Source organism: Macadamia integrifolia, chromosome 8 (genome assembly GCF_013358625.1).
Source record: "Macadamia integrifolia cultivar HAES 741 chromosome 8, SCU_Mint_v3, whole genome shotgun sequence".
Classification (NCBI taxonomy): domain Eukaryota; kingdom Viridiplantae; phylum Streptophyta; class Magnoliopsida; order Proteales; family Proteaceae; genus Macadamia; species Macadamia integrifolia.
Genome location: NC_056564.1, coordinates 3,880,268 through 3,893,427, shown reverse-complemented (window position 1 = coordinate 3,893,427; position 13,160 = coordinate 3,880,268). Strand labels below are relative to the sequence as shown.

General features: G+C 36.2%; 1 protein-coding gene across 1 annotated transcript; it reads right to left on the bottom strand.

Annotated features, from left to right (window-relative positions):
- Nucleotides 1–1,974: 1,974 nt before the first annotated feature.
- LOC122086211 lies at nt 1,975–3,983 on the bottom strand. The gene is made up of 3 exons (XM_042654948.1): nt 3,353–3,983; nt 2,567–3,247; nt 1,975–2,333 (listed from the first exon to the last, which is right to left on the bottom strand). Exons 1-3 carry the CDS (start codon nt 3,981–3,983, stop codon nt 1,975–1,977), a joined length of 1,671 nt encoding a protein of 556 aa, XP_042510882.1.
- Between the last annotated feature and the right edge of the window lie 9,177 nt (nt 3,984–13,160).

The window sequence follows — 13,160 nt, the reverse complement described above, 5'->3', positions numbered from 1 at the left end:
AAAACCTATTCATGTGACAAAGTCTATGAAAGAAAAAAAAAAGACAAAGTCTATGAAAGAAACATCGATTTGGCTTGAATAACATTTTCTTTATCAATTCCGCTTATCTCCCAAAAAAAAAAAAGTGAGAATTTCTTCAAAACATAGAGTTCTTGACCTACTTTGAAGAAGAAGAGGGGGTACTGGGGAAGGTTGTGATTAGAATTTGGAAGTCTTAATACCTTTGATTGTGTGGGGCTACTTAGTCCCTTCCTAATTCAGCCCCTTTTATAGAAGAATCAAATACAACAACAATCCCAAATTCCCAATCATTTATCCAATATCCATCTATCTTCAAGTCAACAGAACCAAGTAATATTTAAATAATTGGGAATTTGGGATTGTTGTTGTATTGGGAAAAAAAAAAAAAATCAATAAAATGAAGTCCTCTTATATTTGAGTGTGCCAAATTGAATGATCGGATTACAAGTGTTTGAATAATCCACATACGTCATTTAGGCTTTCTCCGGCCTTCGTCGTTTCCATATATGATGGCTTGAAAATGAAATCTAGATTATGAAAATTTGTTTTTCATTTTTTTTTAAGATTAAAGCTACACCAAAGATTGCAAGGACAACACGGAAAGACAAAGGAGCCCAGAAGCAACAAAACACAAGGAGACACAGATCCTTTGTGGGTTTTACTTAGAAGGATACAAAACAACCAACATACTCACTGCTACTTTTCATTTGTGGGTTTTACTAAGTTGTATATAGCTGTATATTGAGTTACCTTGTATAGGACTTACCTTTTATAGTGATCTACCATGTATAGATACCTGTAATTACAAGGTAACTCTATTTATTTAATATACAGCTACATAGAGCCAACGGGTTTCAATATTTACATTTGTCCCTTCTAAACTCTCTAGTAACAGGAGCATCGTGTATAGGGTGAACTTCCTTCTTGTGTTTTTTTTTTTTTTTTTTTTTTTAACAGCTAAGAGGTTTCAATTCTTTTAAAAAAAGATTGAGTTTATGACACCGATGGTGAATAGAGAATCTCCTCCATCCATTTGTGGATTTGAAACATCGTTTGATAACGTTTCTGAAAATAAAAACGAATTCTTTGGTGTTTAATAAACCTGTTTCTCGAAAGTTTTTTTACAGACATAATGCCACTAAAAAACCCAATAGTAACATCGGATGCCCAAAAGGGAGAGAGGGTTCAGTTGCCCCTTTTTAGGTTTAAATAGTTGAAAGATTTATCAGGCACAATAGTTTTTTTTTTTTCTTCTCTTAAATCCGTTTATAGAATTATAAATAAGCATAAATTTTGATTTATGTTTCTAGAAATTGATGAAACAAAACAATTTTATCAAATGCTTTTTATGTTATTTCTCCTTTTTTAAGAACAAAAAAATACAAAAATGACAAAAATGAAATATTATCAAAAGGTGCCACAGCTCAAGTGGCAAATCAAATGCCACAATAAAATAAGAATGGGGTCAAAAGGTCAGCCTGAGCTCTGTTAGTTAAAACGGAAACGGCAAAAAAACATTGTTCGGTACGGGCATGTTTTAAACGGATCAAAACGTGATCAGGACGGTAAAAATATGGTCAAATACGGTAAAAACGGAAAAAAAATAAAAAACAGACGATACGTGTTTTAAACGTTTATATTGAAATAATACGGTGTCAAAAAAGGGCAATATATAGACATAAATTGACATAATAATTCTCTAAATACTTGGATAACAATCAAAATAAATATAGATAATATTCATATTTCAATCCAAATTCTAAACCTACTATATCATGAAATAACATCGAAAATATATCCATCCAAAGATTAATATAAGATCCAAAATACACCATTCAAATATCCAAAATACATCATTCAAATATCCAAAATCATCATCCAAATTACATAATCCAAAATGTATCATCCAAATTACATCATCCCATTTCATTAAAAAAAAAAAGCACAAATGTATCATAATATAGAGTTAGTTTGATCATGAATAGGTTCAACATATGTCTCTTCGAGTCTCTCTGTCTCCAAATCAATGTTTACATCAGGCAAATCACCAAGTTTCTTTAGGTCAATAGGTTTTGTATCGTAAATTGCTCGGCTTTCATACTTCTCCTTTATCAAAGAATTCATTCTAATGTATACCAAATCTTCTAACATTTCTGGAGTTAATCTGTTCCTCTTCTTTGTTTGTGCTGCGTCCTTACGTCCTAAGCACTCCAATTCCTCTCGCAAGGAGAGGAACTGCAAGGTTAGCTTAAGATTCTGCAAACAACCTTTTGAACCACAGGAAGATAACCACCCATATATTCTCACCAAATCTGTATAAATTAACACAAGTAAACACATATAAGGATGATTTACAAATAGAAATATAAGCTTAATTAACTAACAGACTTAATTGGATGGTTAGTTTTCATTAAAGACTTTCCTGTGATATTGAACAAATTTAGGCTCCTCATTCGATACTCAACCATTTCTACAGTGAATTGCTCACGATCTTCTAGAGAAACCATGGTCGCCACAATACATTCTTGAGCTTACACAACTGTACTTGTCTCAATAAAAAGTCCACCATCAAACAAATTATTAGGATTTAAAGCTGCAGCAAGCACATGAACAAGATGAATTATATTCTTTTCCACCATTGTATCAAACAAATCCAATATGGTAAAGTACTTTACTCCATCACTCTCCTTTAACTTTCTTAATTTTTCTTTTGCCCTAACAGTTGCTTCATACAAGTAACATGCAGTGGAACCATCTGAATCAACAAGACGAAGAATCCTAATGAGAGGATCTATAAAAGCAATAACCTCCTTTGCCTCGTCCCAGAATATATCAGATTGAATTATCCTAACAGTTTTTAATGTTATTTCAACTCTATTGCAATAGAAGCCTCTCCATTCAGATAATGCAACCAATAGCCTTAACTTATTCTCAACTACAATAAGAGATTGGAGCTTTAAAAAATTAGTAGCAAACCTTGTCTTGCAAGGTTGCTTAATCTCTTTGTCATTTGTGAATTCCCTCATTAAGGCTATAACAACTGTGTGCCTATGCATATAATCCACTACATGTTTACCATCATCAATAATTTCCCTCACCCATCTAACATGCTTATGGATATCCTTTAAAAGTAAATTAATCCCATGTGCAGCATAATTTGTCCGATGCATGTGAGACCATTTTTCAATCAACATATCACCATAACAATTATAGTTAGCATCATTATCTGAAACAAATTGCACAACATGTTATGGTCCAAGCATTTCAATAACATCAGATATTTTCCTAAAAAGATATCCAGCAGTAATACTATTTGAACCACAATCAATACACTTCAGGAATACAGCCCCACCAGGAGAATAAGCTATCACATTGACCCAAGACCTCTTCTTTAGGTCAATCCAAGAATCAGACATTATTGTGTAACCTGTGCCACCCCATGTTGACTTTATGTTGCTCACATATTCCATGATCTCTACCTTAGCTTCAGGAATCAAACGGGTACGAAGAGTAGAGCAACTAGGAATAACAAAACCCTGACCATAGGCACAAGCACCTTTCATCATTTGAATAAAAGATTCTGTCTGAATAACATTGAAAGAAATGTTATTCTTAACAAAAAATTCTCCTATCATATTTTCTAATGACTTCTTGTCTTGTTGAGCAATCAACTCTACCATTGTGGTTTGATGAATGCTCCTACCATGAGAATTTGTGGAACCAATTCCACTTTTTAGGGTCTCATTCATCCTTTTCTTTTTAGATGCACTCAAATTCATTTCTGCACTGGCTTCAACTTGAACATGGTCAGGGACTTTAGTACAAATTTGAAAATCATGGCCAGTCAAGCAAGCCAAATGGGCCTTCACTCGAGTAACACTACCAGAGTAGTCAAGTTCACAATAATTGCATTTAAAACGGCTCGGCCCAAGTTGTTGTACATGTTCCCAAAACTTATCCATTTTTCTAACCATTTTTCAATAATATCAAGTACCTACATAATATGCAATCAAATATTTATTCAAATTTAACATATATGATGAGTACATATGAGAATTGAGAATAAAGAATTAACAATTAACAATCAGATATTTATTCATATTTTAACATACATCTTCACAACAAATCCATGCCTAAAGAGTAATTCTCAAACACCTAATGTAGCATAAAATATTACTCGGATTATGTATAGGGGCAGGAATAGTTCCCTGAGTAAAAAATCAGTAGTTCCCTTAAGTAATCCAAAAAAGAATTCAACACAAGCTAGCATAGAATAAAACAACTTCTTTTCATAATCCATTGTACATCAATGTTGCAGTATTGGAATCGTTGTGTCATCTTCTTTGAATTCATAATAAGAAAGTTGGAGTATATTTTGTATACTAAATTGTGGAACAAAGTGATTCTAATTTACCAAACAATTTCTGCAACTGAACAGAGAGAACCCTTTTCTCCTATATAACCCAAAAAAAAATTGAAGAAAGGAAAAGAGTAAAGTTAGAACAATACTAGTTCTATATAAGGAACAGTTGGTAAATTCTGTGTGTAGAGGGCACAGTTTATGATTTTTAGACGGAGTTATAATAATATACAAACAAAAAGCTTTAAAATTCAGTTGGCTAAATAGAACAAGGAAAGACAGGGAGTTTCTCTATTCATGACTTGGTCATCTCTCTGCAACAAACTTGGTCTTCCATCTATCATAATTAACAGAAAAGCCTAAACACATCAAATTTCAGACCCTTCCCTTGCTACTTGTTGGAGATCTCTTAAATTAGTTAAAAGTTGACTAATTAGGAAATTGGACAAAGAATTCGGACAGACAAAAAATCGGAAGGTGGACTATCTTTATGGCGTGGAAGGAAAACAAGCAAATAATTTAGTAATCACTAATGATAATGTGAGCACATACATTTTGATGCTTAACTCAATAAAATTAATGTATTATTCTAGCAGAGTTTAAGATTGTACAGTTGTCCAAATATGCCTTGATGCTATGGTGATATACTTAAGCCAATCAAACTTCCATTTGAGCAAGCGTTTAAGATTTTTATACCAGAGTTATGCTTAGTTAAAGCACAATAACTTAAAAGTTTAAAGATTGACAGGTAAAAAGTCCAAGCAGTTTGAACCAATGCTGAAATTTGACTGGAATACATGAAAGTGTTTTCCTAGTCCTCAAATTCTTACTATAGAAAAAATTCTTCAAATTTGCTACTAACAGTGTGGATTATTTGTGCCTACACCCCTAAAAGTTTTAAGATATTTTCAAATATCTAATCTTCTAATATTGGTTCGTACATATATCAAATTATGTTTCTCCATTTGATGTGAAATCCATTTATTCTGTTCTGCCGCTAAGAGGATAACTATTACTCATATTCATGGTTCTCTCAGATATGTTTTCTAGCAGATATGTAGCAGTTGGGAATGATCCTTTCCTTGCATCGTATAACAACTCATTTAACTAGATCAAAAAATAAAGAAATCAATAGGAAAAAAATCAAAAACCTCTTTCTGCAACAATAGAAACAGGGGTGAAGTCGAATCTGGTGTTTGCGCTCGTCATCCATCGTCTGTCGTTCATTTTCCGTCATCCGTCGTAGTGAGGTAGATTGTGGACTATTGGGAGAGAAGACAGGGGCGAAGTCGAGTCCAATACTCCAGTGTTTGCGCTTGTCGTCCGTCGTCATGAGGTGTTTCCACTGGCCGTCGTCATCGTCGTGGATGTAGACTCCGATGTTCCAGTCATTCGTCATTGGGAGAGAAGAAGAGAGGAAGTGAGAGAATAGTTCGGAAAGTTAGGGTTTGAACTTTGAAATGAAAGTTTGGGAATGGGCCGAATGGCTGAATGGGGTGAAGAACTGTAAAGTGAAAGTTTTAATTATTTTTTTAATATCCGTTTTTTTACCATTAAAAAAACGGATACATGTTTACAACGCTTTTAAAACTTCAAATATCCACGTCCCCGTTTTTTACCGACTTTCTGTGGACAATTCGGCAAACGTCGTTTAAAACGTCAAAAAAAATGTTCGGCGTTTTAAACGTGTTTTAAATGCGAAGAAACTAACAAAGGTGAGGACTGAGGAGAATGGTTCTAAAAATCACGGTTCAGCAGTCAGTATAGGTCGGATTGGAATGACACTGGCCATTATCGATTCTTGATTTTATAAATAAATTTGCATTACCATTTTACCCTTGGACCATAGATGTAGATTGAGATCGAAAAGGTCAAGATAGGAGATCAGTCAAGGCCCAACCCCCATGGAATAGACTCCCCTCTCGAGGGAGTCTTCAAGCTATACATGTACATTATTTGGGATCCGACTCCCCGCCAATCTGTTGGGCGCCAACTAGGCACCTAATGGCTAGGAGAACCAAGATAGACATCCCAACATGTGAATGCACACCCCTAGGTCTTCCTAGCTGTCAGACGCCTGATTAGGCATTCCAACGGTTGCAAAGGATCTTTTTCCTACTGGTGGTTCCACATAGGGGTAAAACAGGGTTGGGCTGAGGCCGACTTGCTTAAAACCTTAACCTAAACACTAGGTCCCCAAAGCTCAACCCATGCCCAACCCTTCTCGGCCCATGCATAGGCCCAAACCTATCGAGCTCATGCCAACCCAATTCAACCCTAATGACTAATTGGGCAGGGTTGGCCCTAATTGGCCCTAATTTTTGTCAGGGTAGAGCTAACCCTTGTTGACCTTGTTTTTGCCATTCGTGTCATACGCATTAAGAAAAAATAAACAAAGAAAAAGCATCAATATATCAAATGATCAATGCAATTAAATTATGAAGTGCACCACAATAACAAATGTTCAAGACACCCAACCATAAGAATCAATGACCCATATTTCATTATTCTGGATAAAAGGATAGGATGGGTTGGGCCTAGGCCTCAACTTAGGCAAGCCCAACCTTGACCTAGGTTAGTGTTTTTCAATCCTAACCAGCCCTCAAGGTCATTATTCAGGCTCAAAGCGGGTTCAGCCCGTCAGGGCCAAACTTACACCCCTTTTCATTCCACGTCTCTTTGCTACAATTTGACTTATAGCCATCACTCACAGATTTGGCTCCTGTCCAATTAATTAGGCATCCAATTAGTGATCTAAGGGTTGGGAGGACCTGGGATATGCACCCATCTATTCCTCCCAGCCCTTGGATCACTAATTGGGCGCCCAATTAATTTGTAAGGATCCTTTTCCTCACTCTTCATCAGGCTACAATTTTTGAAACAAGGACCTCTAGATAGATTCATTCATGTATAGTTGCATTGTATGGGGCAATTCAATCCCACCTGGAATTATTGGAATGGGTATAGGACGATTGTCAAACAGGGCCTAACTAACCATGAATCTGTTGGCAAGAACCCAATCGCGCAGGAAAAGGGATTGGATTGGGACATCTTATGTTTGAAATCATTGTACAAAAATAAATTATTTGGGAACAAAATAGTTTACCTTAGAATTGTAATCGAAGTTCTTCCTCTAGATAATAGTTCCTCCACACTTAAGCAACTGTACGAATTTAATCATTTCAATACTTTGAAACTACGATCCACATTCAATTGGAAAAGAGCAATCCACCATTAAAGTCTAGTGTTTCACAAACCCTAGTTTTCTCCTTCACACAAACTCACACTCACAAAGGGGAGAAGGGAGGGAGAGAAAAAATGTGGGAGGGGAGAGAGGAGATTCAAAAACTTATGGGCCTCTCTCCCTTGTCCCTTTTATAATAAACCCCTTTTAGGGTTTTGCTTTTGGTCAAATCTTTGTTTCTTAAACAAAGGCCAAATCTTGGTCGTAGAGAACAGTTTCCAAATTGAATAACCACTTTGCTTCAAAATGAAAAAAGGTAAAATCTAAAAAGAATGTGATTTTTCCTATTATAGGTGATAATATAATTCACTAGCAATGAAAAGATAATTAACCATTCAATATTCTCAAATATTGTCATGCAATATTAATTCTTTAATTTGCACATAAGACCTTCCGACTTTTTAATATCATATAATAAGTTACTAGATATGTAGTTTAATACTACCTAAACCTAGCTCATTGTACATATTTGTTTCAAAGATTCCATGAATATGATTGGACATCGAAAAAAATATTTCAAATTAAAAGTAATCAATAAAAATATTATTTTTATATTAAAAAATAATTGTAAACAGTTTACAAAAACAAAGTTAGTACCAGATTTTTGTCCAATCAAACACAGACATTCTCTTTTATTAATATTCCCCAATTAAGAGTAGGGGATCTTATGTTGATGATCTCTTTCATTAATGATGTGGGACCACATGTCCAGTGCACCATATATAGTTTGTTGACGCCAATCATTGACTTACCGAAACATGTGATACAACATTGTAACGAATAGGATCTCTCAGGTCTAAGGTCATTCGATGGGTACGAATCTCATCCTCATATAATTGGTAGCAATACATGTGAGATTCTTATCAGATTTTTTTCTATGCACACATAGTATGTGTATTCACATTTATGTATCGGAATCACATCCTCGGTAACGTACAGTAACGAACATATAAGCAAGATGTTCGGTCCTATCCCTATTCGAGAACAATTTTAAGTGAAAACCCATGGAACAACTTACAAGCCCAATAAATAAATATTGTGCATCAATAAACAGTCTTATCAATAAATTGAGTTTAATGGATATACATATCCAACAAAGTCTCGACAAAATAAGTCAATTTTCATAATATTTTTTTATTTATTTTAGTCTAAATATATTAAAATAATATTAAGTCCATGCCATAGCTACACAACCTAACCTTGCTTCATACATGAATCATACTCAAAATTACCCAAATTAGAAAATAAATAAAGATACAAACAAAAAATAGCATACAACTTATGTGCATATTACTCCTACTTTTCCTCTTATATTTGTTTACTTTTGCATTTAGTAGCTTTTACAAATTAAATAAGTAGGTACTCCTCACGTAAAGCATTAAGAACCTTGGTCTGGGACTTCAAAAGTTTAGATTCCAATGAGCTACCTGAAAAATAATTTTTATTTTCCCCTCCCTTATCTGACTATAATCACAATGCCCCCCCCAAGAGGCATTAACTTTGCAATTGTTCTCCGATTACCTTTTATCAGCTTAGCATTTTCATTCCAAGAGTATATAATATATTAGGAAAACAAGAGCAAAAAAAAGTGGGGGGGGAGAAATTTGCAAATGAGGTTCCAATAGATCAATAATTAATAAATCGTGCTCAATATTTCAAAAAATAGTAGATTGGATTTCCGACGACAAAAAAAGTTGTTGACTTCCAGAGGTTATTAGTTAAGGATCAATCTGTTATTATATATGTGGTGGCAACTTTGATCCAATTAAAGGAGAATCAGCTTGTGCCTCTGTATGATTTTTTCTTTCAATTTCTTATCTCCTATATGAATTATAGTGTTTCAGGCTGCACTCAAGATTAAAAAATTTAGAGAATCGAGAGAGATTACAAGGAGCACATTAGCAAGGATATAAGGAAGTAGTTATTTGGACTGATTTCCTGGTTATCTGTAGGTGGTCAAGCTAATTGACCTTGAGAACTATTTTTTTTATTTTGTATGACATATTTAAATTTATTATTTCTTTTGGGTCTATAAATATTGTGAAAAATGAGACATTTGCCATTTATGTGGCCAATGTTTGACCAAAAGGGATAAGGTTGAAAGACAAAGGTTTTTTTTTTTTGTTAACCAAAGGTGTCCGGGCCAACTTATGTGCACCTCGACTAATCCTTGGGGAGACTAGCACAGCAACCCACCGCCATGATCTCCACTTAAATCACAGATGCACAAATGGGGAATCGAACCTGAGACTGTGCGCCTAATCCACACAATCCCCAGTTCGCCCAAACCATCTGGACAACCCACGGGTGGATACAGAATAAATAAGAAAACACACACACACACTCACACAATGCGTACGACAGGGTTCGATCCCATGACCTCCTCCCCTGGGTGCCAGCTCCACAAGCCGAAGCTACCACCACTAAGCTATCCTAGTATTCATAGTTGAAAGACAGAGGCTAACTTGATGATGATGTTTATAATACTTGATTAAATTTTAATTAAAACAGGAATGGCAAAAAAACGGTGTTTAGTATGGGGCATGATTAAACATCTCAAGACATGAATGTGACGGTAGAAAAAAGGTCAAACTTTTCGAAAGCGGATAAAATAGGAAAATGGACTGTACGCATTTTAAACGTTTAGATTTTTAAAATATAAGACAAGAAAAGGGCAATGTATACACATTTAATTGTATATTTTCCTTAATTCTACTAGCTCTCCATATGACTTATCAAACACCAACCAATTTTTTATAATTTCGAAAAGAACATAATATGATTTAGTATTGTATATGAGAATTAAACTGTACATATTGATACTTTAATTTATTATCCATATATCATGTAGTGAAGGATGGACTGAATTTTAATTTACCAATATCATTGGGACTCAATAGTGTATATCAATGGGTTTCCATCCATTCCTACATGTATGAAGAGAGAACAAAAGATTGTTTAACGAAGGCCTTTGTTACAGTCCACAATTCCATCCTTCATCCCACATTGAAATTGGGATAAGAAATTAAGAGATTTGCTAGGTTTAAAATGTGACATACCGAAGTGGATCAAAGCATCCTAGGTTGTGGTCTTCATTTAGAGAATGTACCTATTATGGGAATATCTACAGGCATCCAGAAAATGCTGAAACTAGGCCAAACGGAAACCAGGAAAGGGGTCGGACAACTGATCGTGCCAACAAAGTTATTTGCAAGTAAACAACTCGATCAGTAGCACCACCACGAGACTTATCGGTTGACCTTCTAAGCCACCTAAACCAAACTACGTCAGCCCGCCGAATGGGTAGATAGCCCCAAGGGAAAATCAATGCCCATGAATCGTTACCCTCGATGAGTGGCTACTGGCCTAGTGAGTAGGTCGCTTGACTCAGACCGCTCGATATACAAGGCCAACACTAAATAGGGAATTCTTAAAGAAACCTACAGGCTCGGCACATTGGCCACCAAATATGGATAACCTAATCTGTGAGGGACAATTAAGAGGGTTACGGATCTAGCCCTCAAGGGGTATCTTGATCTGATCCCCCAGGTCATAGCATGTACGCGAAATTCCCATGTTTGGAACGATCTCTATGATCACTTTCCTATTACAACTCTTACCAAATCGAAACTCCTACCTACGATGGACAACTACCAAATCGGGACTCTCCCACAAGAAATTGTCATCTCCAGCTATTAAAACCCAGGTAAACTCCTTTCCAAAGGACCGATCTTTTTCCATTATTACTAGAATTGTCTATTTATGAAGAATCTGACTTAGGCATCGAGAGTCCACCACCGGATTAGCCCAACGCTCACTCTCCTGTGTCTGTACTCCTGTGTAAGATCTAAAGATGGCTTAGGTGCAGTTTCTCGATGTAATAAACTGGCATCATCTGTGGGAAACATATTCAAGCCATCTATATCATTATGCCACACGACGGATGTCCTTCGCGTCCTTTCCCACCCCTGCAAGAGGAGCCAAAAAATATGACCTTTAGGTGTCGTCCCATCTCTGGTATACAAAATTGAGGTAGGAGACGTCTGAGATGAATCTCGCCTACAATGGGGGGTACCTGTGGAAGATCTATTGCAACTGCCATTGTTCAAGGATCTAAACCAAATCATGTAACTTGGAGCCCGATTGGACCCAACCAAAGTTCAAGAGATAGTATATTTCCTCTGGGAAAATGCAGACATCTTCACATGGTTGCCATAGGATATACTCACAATCCCCGGAGATGTCACTGAGCACGCCTTCAATGTCGACCAAGGACGAAAATTAATACAATAGAAGAGAAGAAACTTCACTCCCGAGCGACAGAAGATATTACCTTAGAAATTGAGAAACTGAAAGTTTTGCAACTTGTCAGGAAAGTATAGTTTCCATATGGCTCGCTAATGTTATGATGATCCCAAAGTTGAACGGAAAGTGGAGGATTTGTATTGACTACATTGACCTCAATAAAGCTTGTCCAAAGGATTGTTATCCCTCCTAATTGATCAGCTCATCAATGCGACGATAGGCCACGATACGTTGACTTTCATGGATGTCTTTTCAGAATATAATCAAATCAGGATGAAGCTAATGAAGAAAATATGGCATTCCTAAGCGAACAAGGAAATTACTGTTATTGGGCAATGCCATTCGACCTAAAAAATGTTGGGCCTACCTACCAGAGAATGGTGAATTCTATATTTTCATAACAAATCGGGAAGAACATGGAGGTGTAAATGGATGACATGCTTGTTAAAAGTACGGAAGCCGATCGGCACGTAAGCGATCTAAAAGAAGCCTTCGAGGTACTACGGAAAAATTAGATGAAGTTAAACCCCACGAAGTGTGGGTTCGGGGTTACCTCAAGAAAGTTCCTGGGGTTCATAGTTCCAAGAGAGGGATAGAAGCAAATCCAAGTAAAATCCAAGCAGTACAAGACATGACCCCATGGAGAACCGTCTGTGAGGTCCAAAGTTAGCTGGCCTAGTTGTAGCCCTCAACCAATTCATCTCCCGATCTGGCGATAAGTGCCTACCTTTTTCAAGACGCTAAAGAACTTGTAGTCCCCGAAGGATTTACTTTAAATGTCTAAGTGCCAGGATGCCTTTGAGGCCTTGAAGACATACTTTGCGTCACCGTCGCTTCTTGTCTGGCCAAAATCAGGTGACCGATTGCACATCTATCTAGAAGTCTCACCAGTAATCGTTAGTGCAACCCTAGTATAGGAGTGATGAGCACATTTATGTGTGAAATCTAGGGTAGTAAAACATGCATTTTACATATTTAGAATGGAGCTACCTTGGGTTTTATTCTCTTTTTGCAGGTTTTATATTTTCAAGGCCTTAAGGACCATCGGGCGCTATATCTTCAATTTTACACGTAAAGAGGTCCTATTTCTTTTCATGGTTGCGAAGAGGACGAAATTCTAAGCAAGATGGACGTGTTCAATTAAAAGTACACATTCGTTTGGTCACCCGTACAAATGATTATTCTTTTCGGGTCAGAAAAAGAATAATGGATCAGAACTGAACCGAAATG